This window comes from Salmo salar, chromosome ssa15 (assembly GCF_905237065.1).
Source record: "Salmo salar chromosome ssa15, Ssal_v3.1, whole genome shotgun sequence".
Lineage (NCBI taxonomy): Eukaryota > Metazoa > Chordata > Actinopteri > Salmoniformes > Salmonidae > Salmo > Salmo salar.
In genome coordinates this window covers 55,030,988-55,049,536 of record NC_059456.1, presented here as the reverse complement: position 1 = coordinate 55,049,536, position 18,549 = coordinate 55,030,988, and the positions used below count along the sequence as shown (strand labels likewise).

General features: G+C 41.6%; 1 protein-coding gene across 4 annotated transcripts in view; it reads right to left on the bottom strand.

Moving 5' to 3' along the window:
• Positions 1-18,549, bottom strand: part of LOC106571749 (kelch-like protein 29) — a 323,412-nt gene that overhangs the window by 90,969 nt on the left and 213,894 nt on the right. For all 4 annotated transcript variants that reach the window (XM_014145163.2, XM_014145162.2, XM_014145161.2 and 1 more), the window contains one exon: positions 6,973-7,111. In XM_014145163.2, coding sequence (XP_014000638.2) covers positions 6,973-7,111 — 139 coding nt within the window. The remainder of the gene's footprint in view (positions 1-6,972; positions 7,112-18,549) is intronic.

Below are 18,549 nucleotides of genomic sequence, written 5' to 3'. Positions count from 1 at the left end.
CTCTGCCCCCAGCTCGCTGCCACATTCACCAGTAGCCTGTATGCCTGTATATGAACGTAGTTGACATTAGTAGTCATTGAGCCATCTTAGGAGGTGAGAGAAGGGGAGGAGAAGGACAACGCAAAAATAAATAAGACAATGGGGATCTGTCTCTGCATAGACGGACATAGGGAGGCTGGAAAGACCAAGACAGTTATTAATTTCCTCCTGCAAAGCAAAAAGCCATAGTGTTGTTATGTTATTGCCTTCCCGCCCTATGCTGTGGCGGTACTAAAGCTAGATAAAAGGGGGGAGGAGGGGAGGTTGGGGGTGTAGTCCAGGGTTAAGCGATGGTGGGGAAGGGAGGAAGAAGAAGAAAAAGGGGAAAAAAAGAATAAAATATAAAACAAGAGCATGCTCATCAACCAGGTCAATTAGTGCAATGGGAATCGACTCGAGTGGCAATTTGTTTTGCCTGAGTGTTTTTGTTATGGAAATGGTCTTTCCGCCTCTTCTCACAGAGGTGGCTGTTTATACTGCTGCATCTGATTGCAGACTTGTTTTTTTTATGTAAAAGAGGGATAGAAAGGGAGAGAGCAAGGGAGAGTAAAACAAGAGGGAGAATTTGAGAGAGGTATCTGTTTACAAAAAAACGCACCACTCTTTTCCCGAAGAAAGAGTATTTCATTCAGCATAGACTGTCAGAAAGGGGGAGCAGAAAGAGAGGGGATGTGTCATATATGGGTTTCTAATGTGTCCTTCTGTAAAAGGACTATCTTATACCACATTCATCATGTTTTCTCAAATTTCAGCTGGAGAAATGCCCTGATTCCCGCAGACATTTTACTCTGTGTGCTCAAAGGAATCCAAGCTCATCCAAAATATACACTTTTGTGTGAGAAAACTAAATGTTACTTGTTTTATTATTGTCACCAGCAAAAAATGAACCAAACATGGATTTAACATAGCGTGCCTGCCCGTTTGACGATGTAATTAGAGTTTAGTTTGTGCTTGTTTGTATTGGAAGCTTTTTGAGGCTACATTCCTGACAATGGGTGAGGTGGGTTAGCTATTGTGTCTCTTTATTGAGGCACGTCCAGGTGTGCAGAGTGACAGTAATGGGTCCATGGCTGCATCTCAATAGTCAAAAGTGGCTTCCTCTCCAAGCAAATACCTGGGCATCCACTACATTGCTTTCCCCTGTCCAACAATGTGTTTTCAGATGATTGCAGATGAAGGAAATGAGATGAGAAGAGGAGGCCACTTCAGACACCCCTCCTCAAGTTAACAAGTACAGTAACAACCCTGAGCCACACAACGAGGCCCAGCACGTACACTGGTATCACGAGTGTGTTTTGAGCGGCCGCAGAGTGGCACAGCTAATTGTTAGATTAATTAACCCATGACATTGTGGGCATTGCGGTTCAGGGTCGTATCCTGAGCTGGACAGGTTACTCTAAATGTAATCCATTATAGTTACTAATTACCTGACCAAAGTTGTAATCAGTAACGTAACTTTTGGATTACCCAAACTCAGTAACATAATCAGATTACTTTCTTACTTTTGGATTACTTTCCCCTTAAAAGGCATTAGAAGAAGACAAAAAGGATCCATCTTCATAGTGGTCTCTGACTTGTGGTCAGTCTCGCTCAGGTGGAACAAACTTACACTTGCACCTTTTTTAATGCTGAATTTGAATGTCATTGAGAAAACAGAAAGATGTCAATGTATTTTTTTGTCAACATCCTTTCTGAATTTAAATGTAATCCAAGAAGTAATCATCTACATTTTTAAAAGTATCTGTAATCTGATTACAATATTTTAGCTGGTAACATAACTGATTATAGTTAGTGTTTCTACATCCCAACCCTGTGGACACACTGCTGTTTTTTGTCTTAAGCGCGAAGCATTGAGTGGAGTAAACCCTGCTATATAAGAGAATAAAATTGGACAAAAGAAAAGGATTAGGATTTTGGACTATTATTATTATGGCTAGTGCTTCTGTCGAGACAGAGGATGAGGAAGATAGAAGTCTTGTTCAGATTTGTCGACATTCATCAGAGGATCTTTCGGAGCAGAGTCTAGGTTTGTTTATGCTATCTATTGCTGTGACCATATATATGGCTTACAGTACAGCTGGTTGAAATGACGTCATTCTGCTTGTAATTATGTTATTTCAATGTATTTCAGTTTTGCCTGCTGGGTAGACGGTAATGCATACTGTATAACTGACAGGACAGTAGTAGGGGAATAGTAAGCGCTTGCTGGAATCTCAGCTGGAGGATTCTACCACCCAGAGAGCACATGTTGACAAGGAAGACTAAAAGCTTTAGTATCACTTTCTCCTCTCCGACTCATAACAGACTCTGCCTGGGCTCAGTCAGAATTAGGGCTGTGACGATACGGGTATCGTGATACTTATTTAAGAAAACAGCTCTAATGTTGGAGTCACATTTACGCTGAACCTAAACATAAATGCAACATGTAAATTGTTGGTCCTATGTTTCATGAGCTGAAATAAAAGATCCCAGAGATTTTCCATTCGCACAAAAAGCTTATTTCTCTCAAATGTTGTGCACACATTTCTTTACATCCCTGTTGGTGAGCATTTTAGCCTTTGTCAAGATACTCCATCCTCCTGACAGGTGTGGTATATCAAGAAGCTGATTAAACAGCATGATCGTTACACAGGTGCACCTTGTGCTGGGGAGAATAAAAGGCCACTCTAAAATGTGCAGTTTTGTCACACAACACAATGCCACAGAGGTCTCAAGTCTTGAGGTAGCATGCAATTGTCATGATGACTGCAGGAATGTCCACCAGAGCTGTTGCCAGAGAATTCAATGTTTATTTATCTACCATAAGCCACCTCCAATGTCATTTTAGAGAATTTGGTAGTATCTCCAACCAGCCTCAAAACCACAGACCATGTGTAACCACAGCAGCCCATGACCTCCACATACAGCTTCTTCACCTGCGGGATTGTCTGAGGGGACAGGGGGCAGGGTTCTGAGGAGTATTTCTGTCTTTTGTGGTAAAAAAAAAACTACACAATTCTGATTGGCTGGGCCTGGCCACCCATTGGGTGGGCCTGGCTCCCAAGTGGGTGGGCCTATTGTTCAGTATATTTATTTTACATACAGAAGGTTTTTATGGGACCAAAGAGTTAGGTCTGCCTTGGTTTTCTTTTTGGCATGGAAAAAATATTGCGATACTGGTATTATCACAGCCCTAGACAGAATCATATGAAAACAGAAAGAGAGAGAGAGACTGCTCAGACAGTGTGTGCCTTTACACTAGGCCCTGCCGCTGAGCTGCACCAGATGCACTGTGCCCATAAATTAAGGGGGTGCAGAGCATACTTATTGAAACTCCAGATGGGGAAAATGGAATTACTGGGGGTGATCGTTGGTCTGTGGTCTTTCTGGGCTGAGCAGCAGCAGACTCTAAAGGGGAGGTAATAGGTTTTTGGTGGGTGAGTGCCGGGCGTGTTACATCATTCAGGTAGCAGGGTCGGGACGACTGGCAATTTCTGACAAGTTTAATGCGAAAGAGGAGGGAGATACATCAACTCTGCAGACTTGTACGACAGACAGACAGACAGACAGACAGACAGACAGACAGACAGACAGACAGACAGACAGACAGACAGACAGACAGACAGACAGACAGACAGACAGACAGACAGACAGACAGACAGAGAGTTCCTTTAAGATTTTATCGAAATACAATACTATAGTCTACAAGGGTGGGAAATTTAACAAAGGCAGATTTTTATGATTTACATAAAATTGATGAGATTGCAGTTATATATCATCAGTTCAACTGTATGGACATTGTTAACATCTGTCATGGTTTAATCTTTAATCATTAGTGATCATTTTGCACAATCATTAATTGCTACTCATCTATCATAATCTAATTTTACTGATCCTTTCACCGAACTGACTATAAATTAGCGTTTTATAACGTACATTAAATATCAACACCATTTTTTTTTTTTTTTAAATGTTATGAATATTTTAAAATGCTGCCAACAGGAAATAGCTAGGTCTACATCCTGGGTATGATACAGAAAACGGTCACAATTTATTTGGATCGTCCGGATTTTCCATCTGTAGATGGAACAAACTATCTGTCGATAAGCACCTGCTTGCTAAGGTTAAGGTTAGGTTTAAAATAAAGGTTAGGGCAAGGGTTAGGGTTCAAGCCTGGGTTAGGGTTAGTGGATAGTTGAAATGTTACTGATAGTCTGTAGAGCATCTATCCAAATAAAGTGTTACCCAGAAACCTAATCTCACCCAAACTCACATACTGTAGCTTTAATGATTAAAATATAATCATATAAAAAATTATATTTCAAAACCATTTTCTAAATTGCTCTGCAATTTACTTAACTAAAAAAGTAAACACCATAACCTACTAAATGAAAATGACTTTCCTGAATGTAAACAAGAATTTTATCATTACTTAGCCACTTCGGGAAGTGCCAGCTGGGCAAATATTCCAATTTAGACGTACATTTCTTGTGTGTGTATGTATGTGTGTGTATACGTGTATATGTGTGTGAGGAAGAGGTGCTCAACCTCTGATATTACGTCTCTACTCTCTCTCTCTCTCTCTCTCTGAGTGAAGGCTGGCTGTCTGGATAACACCGGAGTTATATAGGCCTGCACCTCACACACACACGCACACACACACATACACACGCACATGCACGCACACACACGCGCTGTGGTAGTTTATGAGGCGCTGACAGGGAGTCCTGACACCAGTGAGTACCTCGATGGCGGGAGGTAGTGGGCAGCACAGGGAGAGCGTGAAGAGGGCGTTTCTCTCTTTCATTCGACCTCATAAAGATCTGGACACGGTGCGGGGCATGTGTGGCATCAGCATAATTCCACAGGCGCTGGAGAGTGACCTGAATGGCACAGAGACGCTGTAACTCAATGACAGGACCCTTGGCGGGGACCTTCTCTTCTCTCTCTCTCTGGTTTCTCTCTCGCTCTCTGTCGCTCTTTCTCTCTCTGGTTTCTCTCTCTCTCTCTTTAACCAACTCAGTGACACCCTACCTGACCGCGCAACACCTCAGAGAGCCAGAGCTAAAATGGCACGGCTTTCTCAGTCTCTCTCCCGCCGGCCCTCCCTCTCTCTGTGTTGTGTTTGACAGTAAACACACCAATAAAACCGAGAGGTGCCACATGCCTTATGAAGTCAAGAGCATGTATCGTTCTGTTTGCACTGTACATGCCGGAATGAATTCCAACAACGTCATAACAACTTGAACTTATATGATTCATAATCATACCATTATGCAAGTTATACAATTATTGATTAGTATAACATACATATTCATGGAATATACCACTAACTGAACGGTTAAATGAGAAATTCTATTTTTGATTTCATCTAGATGAGAAAGGCCCACGTTAGGATGACAAATTACGGTCGTTTTACAATAAATTATCCATTTAATGAGAATTTTCTCTATCAAGCAGCCAAATTAAGCAAGTACAATATAACAATGTATGCAGGCAGGCAGATGAACCTGATACAAATGATTTCCATTCCAATGGGGACTTTGTGACTTTCTGGGGACCTTTTCTCTATGCAGGACCTAATTCACTCCAGTCTTTTTCTTTATGCAGGACCTATCTCTCTATGCACAACCTAACTTTGGCTCAGATAAGGGAGAGAAACAGGGGAATCCTATCGACAGCTCCACCAACAAGTCTGCCTGTAGCAAACTGAAGGTTGTGGGTTGTGATGTACTGTATGTGTGAATATGAGTAGGGTGTGGTTGAGAAAGGGCTGCTGCCCGCTATTCTCTCAGTGCGCGTCCCCATTCAGCAAGAACAATTGTGTGTGTGTGTGTGTGTGTGTGTGTGTGTGTGTGTGTGTGTGTGTGTGTGTGTGTGTGTGTGTGTGTGTGTGTGTGTGTGTGTGTGTGTGTGTGTGTGTGAGAGAGAGTGTGTTCTTCTGGCCTGTGTGTTGTGCATGCTGATGTGAGTGACACACACAAAGCATCTCCTGGCTGGCTCGCCTCCATGTCTGATAAGCAGCGTGGCGCCCTCTGATGATCTCACAATAGAGCCAGCTTGGCTGCAGGGCAACTAGCAGGCAGCCTCCCTCAGATTTTAGACTGGCGCTTCCTATTGTCATGTACAGTCTCTCTCTCTCTCTCTACAGTCTTTGTCTGTCTGTCTGTGCGCGGTGCACAGGAGAACAAACACACGTCAAGGAGACGAGAGAACTTTGGTTCCGGGACACCTGCAAGAATCTGAAGTCAGGGTGAGGACGCTAGGAGATGGCTTTGGCTCAGCTTGAAGAAAATACCCCCCCACTCTCTCTCTCTCTCACACACAACCAAGGAACACATACTAGCACTGACTCCAATCACATCAGCATACACACACTGCACGAACATACCCACATAATATAGAACCAAAACAGCCCAGGGACATGTGAGGGATAGACTAATGGGGAAATAGTCAGATCCACTTCATGTGAAACATGGAGAATGGTGTTAACCTGTGAAAATAGTGGCTGGCTAAAGAGTAGTGTGTTGGTGAGAGAAGTGCCTCTGTTTGCAACTCTGAAGCTTCCCCATCTTTTTAATGCACTAACGGTAACCTACAGTTTGTTCATTTGGTTTAAAGCCCCTACAGTCGTGAGTCTTGAAAAAAATCCCCCCCCCCCCAGTCATTGAACGTTTTCTCTGCTCATCAAAATGTAAATGCAGTTATTTGTCTCTATATGGTAAGGAAAAGGTAAAGACTCAGGTGACCTTTTCTGTCCCATGGTTTTAGAGGTACATTCATTTGGAGCGGGAGGAGAAGGAGGCTGCTGGCCCTGTGATAGGAACCAAAGTCTTCACACACCTGCAAGAGAGAAAAGGGGGGGAGGGAAGAAAAAAAAGCCACACAAATGCACCCTATGAAAAGAACAGATTGGATCAAAAGCAGGTGAGGGAGGGGGAGGGGAAGGCAAACCTTTTCACCAGGTCCTTGAAATAAAGACTGCAGGAAGCTAGAACATTTTGGTGGACTTCAAACTCTTTGCCTTCAACAATTATTTTCAGGTCTGTAAACTCTTTCGCTCTGCGCTGTTGGTTCAACTCCTTCAACATCTCTGTAGAACAAAGAAGAAACAAGACAAGGCCATATTCCGCTTTAGAATTAGCTCTTTTGTTTTATACAAATATGATTATAGAAATATATCATGGTAATTAGAAGTAGAGGGGGAACAATAGAAAGGGCTGATTATAAAAACATTATTACCGGCTTAATAGCTTCATTACATTGCAGAGAAGAGAAAATACATACAGTTTCATAAACATTTCAGTGTTACAGGCAGGGAACGTGTGTATGTATAATAACATAAGCAAGCTCAGGAGTTCTACAGTTCTGTACTGAGGAGTTAGCGGAGTGATTATAAGCAGAACCGTCTAGAAGGTATATGAGTATTCACAGCGCATGCAGCTGATATCAACGGTTAGGATTAATATGAAAGACAAGACACTTGTTTGACTACATTTGGCTTGTGTACATTTGCATTCTACTATGAATTCAACTAAAGGAACTGAATAAAATGTAGAACCGACTCAAATAAATGTGCGTCGAAAAAACAAGAGTCATTATTCATCGTTAGTCATATTTCTTGGGCATTTTACCAGGAGCATCCTCCATCGTACCCTGGGCACGTTAACCCATTGAACCTTGCTGAATTAAACAACACTGTCCAAGCCAGAAAAACGAAAGAAAAAACATACACGCTTGTCATCCTCTCCAAAAAAAATGTATCTCCTAAATATCGCTCAGCAACATGAAGAAGCAACCTAGTAAATATATGCATCGAGCAAACCAGGCCTATTGTTGAGCTGTATGGTGAAGTCGGTGAGAGGACTAGGTCTTCTGTAGAGACGGAGTTAGAGGAGAGGGTTTTTCTATTGTTTTAATGAGGCACCATGAGGCGACACTGAGTGTACGAGACAGCAGGGGACCAGCGTTTCATCTGTAACAGCATATAGAGAGGGCAATCTATATTACTGTACCATTAATACACTATACAGTAGGAAACCATCAACAGCACTGTACCTTTAATACTGTACAGTAGGAAACCATCAACAGCACTGTACCTTTAATACTGTACGGTAGGAAACCATCAACAGCACTGTACCTTTAATACTGTACAGTAGGAAACCATCAACAGCACTGTACCTTTAATACTGTACAGTAGGAAACCATCAACAGCACTGTACCTTTAATACTGTACAGTAGGAAACCATCAACAGCACTGTACCTTTAATACTGTACGGTAGGAAACCATCAACAGCACTGTACCTTTAATACTGTACAGTAGGAAACCATCAACAGCACTGTACCTTTAATACTGTACAGTAGGAAACCATCAACAGCACTGTACCTTTAATACTGTACAGTAGGAAACCATCAACAGCACCGTACCTTTAATACTGTACAGTAGGAAACCATCAACAGCACTGTACCTTTAATACTGTACAGTAGGAAACCATCAACAGCACTGTACCTTTAATACTGTACAGTAGGAAACCATCAACAGCACTGTACCTTTAATACTGTACAGTAGGAAACCATCAACAGCACTGTACCATTAATACTGTACGGTAGGAAACCATCAACAGCACTGTACCTTTAATACTGTACGGTAGGAAACCATCAACAGCACTGTACCTTTAATACTGTACGGTAGGAAACCATCAACAGCACTGTACCTTTAATACTGTACAGTAGGAAACCATCAACAGCACTGTACCTTTAATACTGTACAGTAGGAAACCATCAACAGCACTGTACCTTTAATACTGTACAGTAGGAAACCATCAACAGCACTGTACCTTTAATACTGTACGGTAGGAAACCATCAACAGCACTGTACCTTTAATACTGTACGGTAGGAAACCATCAACAGCACTGTACCTTTAATACTGTACGGTAGGAAACCATCAACAGCACTGTACCTTTAATACTGTACGGTAGGAAACCATCAACAGCACTGTACCTTTAATACTGTACAGTAGGAAACCATCAACAGCACTGTACCTTTAATACTGTACGGTAGGAAACCATCAACAGCACTGTACCTTTAATACTGTACAGTAGGAAACCATCAACAGCACTGTACCTTTAATACTGTACAGTAGGAAACCATCAACAGCACTGTACCTTAATAGTGTAAAAGCCGGAACCTGGTCAGTCCAATAGGGTCAGATATTTTTGTATTCTTGACTTTCCATGTACCCTTGTAAAAGATAAGACGTTCTTGTAAAAGTTATTAGCGGTTTGGGTAATCTGATCCTAGATATGTGGTTAAGGGCAATATCTACATAGAGCCGCATCCTTCAGTTGACTGTACACAGCTTTTCTCCAACTCTTTGCAGAGCTCAGGCAATGTCTCCTCGTGCTACGCTCAAATCCACAAAGTGGCATCTGCAAAGCTGCAAAACCCTCAGCTGTGGACGGTCGTAATGGACCATCACAGATCTGCAGACATGTACTATGAATTAAACTGAACTCTGCCCTGACACACCCAGCCAACATCCAAATGATCCCAGCTTAGCCATGGACCAATGGGCTGCTACTGTACAATCCTAACTCGTTATTGGTCTCAAATGTGCTGTAAAATAGGGGAGGTGTGTGTGTGTGTGTGTGTGTGTGTGTGTGTGTGTGTGTGTGTGTGTGTGTGTGTGTGTGTGTGTGTGTGTGTGTGTGTGTGTGCGTACATGCGTGTCTGTAATTGCATGCGTGTTCGCAAGTCTTACATAACCCCGTCTACTCGTTAATGCGTGACTAATCAGATGAGCAATTGGATTCACTGTAATATAAACGTAAAGCAGTTTGGTTTGCGTAATAGTCATGAAACGCTCAGTCAGTCTACCTACCGTAAGCTCAACTCAGACTCAAACGCCCGGGATTCAATTAACCTGCTCTGACATTAGCCACACTGTTTGGCTGGAAATATTCCCTCATTTAGCTTCCACTTTCTCTTGACTGACACCTTCAGCTCACTGGCAAATTAATTTAGCAAACTAAATTATACAGTATTAAGCCGCATGACAAATAAGAGCAATTCAAGACGGAGTCGTTCGGTGGCTGCATGTGGAAAACCCTCAGAGCATCCTTGTCAGACATATCACATCAAGGAATTAACTGACTGAAAGTGCCCGTTTCTGACCATTAACCACACTGAATACAATGCTAGAATGAAAAAAAATGTAATGAATCAATAAATAGGCCTAATATTTGGCAAAAAACAGAGGGATATGAACTGCCTTGGCATCATTTGGGTGAACAACAATATGAAATCAACTCTAAGTGGCGAGAGAGAGTCTGAGACAAAGAGACATTGAGACAAAGAGACAGAGAGAGAGAGAGACATTGAGACAGAGAGAGAGAGAGACATTGAGACAGAGAGAGAGAGACATTGAGACAGAGACAGAGATAGAGACAGAGAGAGACATTGAGACAGAGACAGAGATAGAGACAGAGAGAGACATTGAGACAGAGTGAGAGATAGAGACAGAGAGCGAGACAAAGAGACAGAGAGATACTCGGCTAAGGGATAAGAGCACAATCATGTAACGCACTGCAAACAGAGTCAAAGAGCCACTTCATTTTGTCTCCTACCGTACATGCACAACACTCTCTACAGAAATGTAACATTAGCCTTGCCCTTCAACATTCTCTGCCACTCTCCTACACTACTCTACACGGCGCTCCAGTGCTGCTTGGCCCTTGGCGGTTGGGCAGTTATCTGATTACTGTGCTGCCTGCGTGGCGTGCCGCGGCCACTGTGAATAGTGAATAAATGGTAATTGGAGTTTGCATTGTGTGTCTCCAGCGACCGATATGGCTCTCACCTTCAATTTAGCACAGCGCACGGCACCCATTTACCCCAACACACAGATTCTGGCAAAAGGAACGAGAATGAGAGCGAAAGAGAAATGAAACTATATTTTTCAGCAAACAATGCACCCCCCCTCCCTCCCTCCCTCCCTGAGTGCAGGACGGACACACCTGAATGGCTGATGGAAAAGGTACTAATGGTATATTTGTGTGGGTCGACGGTCACGCCGCACTCCCCTAGAGCAACCCATCATGACTGGGAGCGTGAAACAGCACGCAGCGTCTCCTTTCTCCTCTCTGTCGACAGGGAGTGTAGAGGAGGGTGTGGAGGAGGGTGTGGAGGAGGAGAGTCAGACTCAGTATGACCACGGAGGTCTAGAAAGATAACCACACTGTTTCACTACACTAGTGGAGAATGGGACTGGTGATGCTGTTGGGTTCTGTTACCCAAAGACCAAATCAGATGCACATCTAGCCGTTTTTCTACAAAAAATTTTTAACCTTTATTTAACTAGGCAAGTCAGTTAAGAACAAATTCTTATTTTCAAATGACGGCCTAGGAACAGTGGGTTAACTGCCTTGTTCAGGAGCAGAACGACAGATTTGTACCTTGTCAGCTCGGGGATTTGAACTTGCAACCTTTCGGTTACTAGCCCAACGCCCTAACCCCTTCAACATACTGAAGACAACGTTGAAAAGGAAGGAGAAAACCTGTGCACTATTACACTGATAACGCATCATTATTCTATAAGGATATTGGTACTTCTGTTGAAGTCCACTGAACAGTTTAAGGGAACAAAGAGATCTCGCAAACCGATATTACGGGGATAGTACATTTACAATACAACGTGAAAGGAAAAGAGAATATCCTTCATTATAACTCTGGGAGCTATATGGGAACATGTAAACAGTGTGCCAATTCAGCTGCTCACCCTAGTAACCCTACACTACCATAACATTGCCCCAGGAAAATGCGCCCATGTCCCTTCACAGTAGCCAATTAGCGCACTCTGTGTATTGTGTACTGTAGACAGACGTAGACACAGGCATCCTTATGCATCGTTGTGTGATTGGCTACTGGGAAGAGACGGCAGAGCATGCCATTGGCTGACAAAATCCGGAGCCATTTTATGGTTGTATCTTTTGGTCGTAAGGGTCTCTGAAAGACAGCCATTTTATGTACTTTCTACATCTGAAGCGAAAAATGTATGTCACAGTTTGTAATGCACATATTAAATGCGATTCATAATAACCGAACCATCGGAGAATCAAACCAAAAGGAAGGTTACATAGAGTCAATCTAATGTACAGTAGGGGTGACCGGGCCACTGAAACTGTTACAGTTCGACTCAAGACACACCCCATCCACCAAAGATGTGTAGCAGGAGCACCCACCAGGGTGAAGCACGGCAGCCATTTTGTACCAGACCGCTCAACACACATCGGCTATAACAGCCAAAGCCAAACCTTCCCGTAATATTGGTATTTCCTTTGGTTAACTGGCGCACAAATGAGTCATGCATTTAGCGAAAATAATCCTAAAAGTGTTTACTACATTGAACTTTGTGACAGCTCCCACTTTCCTTTACTGTGCCAGGTAGACACGTAAGGTTTCAGTTAATTAGCTGAAATACTCGTTGACCTGCATCTCTGACTCTAATTCAAGTATCAATTCTAGTCACTCCTCACATAATACATTAATTAACATTAATTGTGTTCTCAACATGAAAAACTAAATCCAAACTAAATCTCTGGCATTATATAAAGGGTAAATGAAGGGAAAAATAATCATATGAATCTAGAAAGTAATTATGGTGACCAAAACAACAATGAAGTAGCCCATCCTAGAATAAAATAAAGAAAGAAATACATAAGTCTAATGGATAGTCAGTTTCTGAATTTACCAGGCTTTAAAGTTCTTGATGCCCATGAGATAAATAAACATCTACAAATACTGCAACAGAGTACATCGAAAAAAAGAATGATGTACTGTACAAATTAATACGGTACGTTACCAGCATGTGGTTTTAAATAATACAAATTATGAAAAATTGCATATCCCAAGCATATATTATACATATATTTGACATCACATCTATTTTTCACCAGTCGTTTTGTAATATAAATAAAGAATAGGCATTTTTGATAGACTTTAGACTTTATATTTCAGACTCCTTCCTCTTCTGTTGATTGCAGTTCAAAATACTAGGCTATTAAAGACACTGCCAATATCCCTGGAGCAACATGATGATATTTCACATAAGTCACGAAGTCTAATGCATTCAAGTGTTGCTAGTAAAATGGACGTGCACAGTCTGACCCTTTGGTCGCTGACTGTTTTCTTTCACACTATTTATAAATCAATCCCTTTACCACTCTTTGGGAAATTAGCCTGAAATAACTATTTTAGCTAATCAATAACTCAACATCCAGTTCAATAACTCAATACTGACCCCAGTACTAGCCACTTTTTTTAGCTATTATAATATATGCGCTTAATACTGTTCAATCTGAAGAGACCCCGGCTCACTCGGTATCTCCTTCTTGTCTAAGGACTCCATTTAGGATTGGTTCTCTTTGAGTTGAGACAGCATAGATGTAAAACGAATGTTTTATTAAAAAAAAAAAAAAATGGAAGTATTTAATTCCCAGAAAATGTGAAATTATATTAATTGGATCAAAATACTATGGGAAAAATAAATAAAGTTACTGCTAAATTAACTTAAGAGATGTTGTTAGTTTACTGTTAATGGGTCACTACGTTTGTTACATTCCATATTCAAAATGAGTCTTAACTGTATTTTCACCCCTACAAAGAATGCATTTTAGCCAAGATTGAAAGAAAAAATTCCAGAATTGACATGATTGATTCAATTAATTTAACTACTGTATATAGACTAAGGGAATAATGATGTCAAGGTCACGTCAGTGGCACTTTAAAGCTGAAATACATCACAAAGAAATATAACGGACGATCAGTTAATACATTCTGTTTTAAAATGGAAATTTTAATATATTTATAACATTATATTTGATTAACTTAAGTCTCCAAAGGGCATAAAGGTGCCCCTTTATGAAAGTATAGACATTTGAAATGTATTTATCATGAGTATACTAAACGTAAATCTGTATAACGGATTCATTATTAAAATCGGGCAATCTATGATCAATAGCGACGCTACAGTATGTTTGATTGTGAAATTCATATGTAGTTCAAGGTAGAAACAACTATAAACATAATGACAATAAACATACAATAATTATATGGATTTTCATCAGTATTGAATAAATCATGCCTATGACTAGGCTGGACTCAAGTAGTGCTTGTTGAATTTGCATCTCGTAAAAGTAGGTGAAGGAGGCTGGGTCCTACCAGTGTGATTCAAGCTAATTCTCTTTCATCCTCAGGTGTCCATTTTGCACCAGTTCTACCAGTGAAGATGCTTCCTTCCCAAAGACCAAATATGGCAACTTTGTTTACTGTGAATCTCTGTTTACTGACATGTTATTCAAATAAATACAATGTGCATTATTATCAACATTTATTAACTGGGCAGAAAGTATTATTAGAATTAATTTAACAAGTATTTAAATAATATTGTTCACTTAAGACAATAATAATATAGATATTGATAATAACATGTATTTAAAATAACGGGAATTTAGCCATTTGCTGCGTTTTGGTCAAACGAGAATGCTCTGAATAACAAATTGACCACATCAATACTTCTTCCAGCCAAATGGGGAAAAACACAATAACTGGAGTATCTTTAATATATTTAGAGAAACTGACAGAGAGAGCCGAACAAAAGACTTGTCAAAATGGCTCTTTTCTGGCACAAAAAAACCCTGTGAGAAATGTATCAATAGACAGGCCAATCTGAAATAAGTTCTCAAAGAAGAACTCTCAGCAGGGCGGGCAAACAGAGGAGAGAGAGAGAGGTCACTGTAAATGCACACAAAGACCTTTCACACCACACAAAGCTTTCCCAATCTGGGCCTCATCCAAAAGCTCTTTGTGTATACAGAAAATATGGGAAAAGGCTCTGGCATACAGAGAGTGGAATTAACTGAAAGCACAATGACTAAAATCTGGGAAAAATATGACCATTTGAAAGAAAATGCAGTGGGTATTAAACTATATTTCAAAAACAGATCAGCCACAAAAAAATATATATTCAAGGATTTAGCTAGCTAACAGTAGAATAACTTACTAATTAAGCCCCATGAAAACAACAGACAAACCATGGATATAATAAAAATAGCGTCTTGACTGGCGGTTAAACGTGACAACCCATCCCATCACCTTGTGACAGTAGTGGACCGATCCATTCAGTATTAAAACGGGGGGTTTTGAAGACATTCCAACAATAGGTGTTCAGACAGCTACTATACTGCACCATACGTGCCAGTGTCTCTAAGTGTGACACACCATATCCAATCGACTGCTATGAAGCTGGTAGGTATTTCATGAAGCAGAATAAACACCACCATAGTTCTTCATTCATAAAGACAAGATCAATTGGCCCTGGTTGAAAGGTGAGTCCAAACGACAGACGGCTGCACCGCCAGGCTGTAACACAGCAGCCCTGATGGAACGGATTCAAATCCACCAACTTCGGGAAAAACCTAGCCTACCTCGCCATGTAACGACGGCGGAACAACAGTAGTAGCAAACATGGTAGCTTAACAGCCATCGCCCAGGTCAGAAACAGCGTTTACTTTATATTAGACTGTTGATCTATAACTGCACAACTACGTAAACCTACCCGTATGCAAAAATGCCCTTGGAATACAGGAGTCTTGGGTGATTGAGAGCCGATTTGTATTCTAACTAAACACAACAGCCCAAGTGTTCCTTTCAGCTGGTGAACGAACATTAAAAGGTATTCACTCTCATTCGGAAACATGCCCACATCCATGTCGACTGATCGAGCACACTAATGTAAAACTTGTGTGAAGTTGTGTCAACTTCAAGGTAGCGACAACATTGTTACTCTGAATACTTATTCTTACTAGTACAAAACACCTTTCATAATCTTTTGTACATTCCTTTCTAGACATCTTGTCAGTTGATTCATACCCATTCGAGGCAAATAATCCAGTGTTAGGGCAGAAATCCTTGAAAACCCCTGGAATCCATGGTTGTGCTGATTCTAGTGGTACCGTTGTCTTAGAGAATAGTCCACGATGAGGACGTTTTTATTCCCGGCTCTGCTCTGCCAAGGCTAGCCGTTCATCCTCAGTGGGCTTGTAACTGTCCCTGTCCCAACGAGAGAGAGGGAACCCTGTCCCCTGGGAGCCGTGAAATGGGACCTGGTGTGGGCTACTGTTCTCTTCACCAATAGACAGACACAGAGATAGAGAGGGATCCAATTAATATTTGTATTTTATAGTAGACAGCACCACACCAACTGCCCAGTGTCTCTTAACTGAGAACAGTGTAAATATTTTTTTGTTGCCCAGAAGGGGCACACTTGATTCAACTAGTCGACTAATCATCAAACCGCAGGCCACTACCATGTCCTTTCTTCTACCATACCCTTGGGCCCCAGGGCCAGACCTACACGGTATTATACAACAGGTGGGTCTAATCCTGAATGCTGATTGGTTAAAACCCCATTCTAGCCGGTGTCAATTCCACAAGTTACCACCGGCTAAATCTATGATGTTAAAATGCCTATTTACTCTGTTCCATCTGACACGCAATCCACTGTCATCAGCCCTGCCAGGCAATTTGTAGACTTGTTCTCAGCTATAAAAAGCATCTAGACATTATCGCACATTTCTTTTAGACTAACATCTAGTTTTCAACAGCGGAGATTTGTATAAACCTTGTGGTCTGTTTTTCCGACATTTGCAACTTTGTTTCAATATTCAAATTGAAACAATTTGACAGACAGGCAGGCAGCTTTTCTCAGCCTGTCAAAATCATGAATCAGCATAATGTTTATGGATATATACAAAGAAATATCAAGAGAAAACAGGTCAAATGAAACAAGGTGCAGCTAGTTTGCAGTCTTTCCAGCTTCAGTTTGAAGTGATTTTGTTAGCAGTGTTTGTTGCCTAGCTCCTCTAAACAACAGTGTCCTTACGAGAGAGCACATTTTCTATGCCAGGTCAAATCGCACATCATTAGCTCATTGTTATGGATATATCCAAATAAATGTCACTAGAAAACAGCTTAAACAAATGGACGTGTCCTCCAAGCATGCGCTGACCATCTGGCATGTGTCTTCACTGACATTTTCAACCTGTCCCTGTCCGAGTCTGTAATAACAACATGTTTCAAGCAGACTACCATAGTCCCTGTGCACAAGAACACTAAGGTAACCTGCCTAAATGACTACCGACCTGTAGCACTCACGACTGTAGCCATGAAGTGCTTTGAAAGGCTGGTCATGGCTCACATCAACACCATTATCCCAGAAACCCTAGACCCACTCCAATTTGCATACCGCCCCAACAGATCCACAGATGATGCAATCTCTATTGCACTCAACACTGCCCTTTCCCACCTGGACAAAAGGAACACCTACGTGAGAATGCTATTCATTGACTACAGCTCAGCGTTCAACACCATAGTGCCCTCAAAGCTCATCACTAAGCTAAGGACCCTGGGACAAAACACATTAAAGCATTGTTGGTTAAGGGTTTGTAAGTAAGCATTTCACTGTTGTATTCGGCGCATGTGACAAATACAATGAATTGAATTGCAGCTACTTTGTTGTTATTCTGGCTGCACTGTTTGACGTGACTGTAAATTAACCGTAGTTGGCTAGCTAGCAAGCAAGGGATAAGAACATTGCCAGCCAGTATGGCAATAGAACATTTTAAACGAACGACTGGGTCGTGTCCATAGATACAGAACCAAAATACTTAATGACTGGGTCGCGTCTCTTGCAACCGAACCGAAAGAACGAACGACCAGCCGCCTTGGGTAGCAACCCTAGATTTGTATCGCAACTATATCTTGTGGAAGGGTAAAATAGTATGAATAAATATATGTAAATCATTTGTTGGTAACCAGTTGTATAAAGTGATAATGCCCTCGAAGCCAGTGTTTGGAGGATTTATTGGCACGGTTTCCTGGCCTTTGGCTTCATCTCGGGCCTAACAACACCCGTGCCAATATATCCTCCAAACACCAACTTCTCTGGCATTATCACTTAACTGTACACAGACAAACAAAATGTAATTGGCCCTGTTGTTGTGTTAGAGGGCCTGGGAGAGAGGGGTGTCATGAACGGCAATCCGGATGACCAGTGCGCGTCTGTCCAACCAGTCGCCATGTTCCAGTCTCCTGCTGCTCATTAGCAGGACTCAGGGACAGTAAGGGCCAGTAAGGGAAGAGGAGCGGCCATCCCTCCCAGTAAACAGAACTCTCGGACAGAGAGAAAGCGGGAGCGAGAGCAAACTATCCAGGGTTCCAAACAGGCTCCCTGTCCTCTCCTTCACTTAAAAACAAAACAGCATTTCGAAACCAAGGACGATTCAGTAGGAAACAAGCACACACTACAGATTATTAAGTGGTATTCAAGGATATGTTATTGTCCACCGCTCTGGGGGCGAGTGAGTCACATTCTACAATGTCATACACGCATTGTCATACACGCACACAATAAATCCCTAACAATGATGCTATGATGAGGAAGTGCTGGCCAGTGCAGATAACCCTTGTTTGGA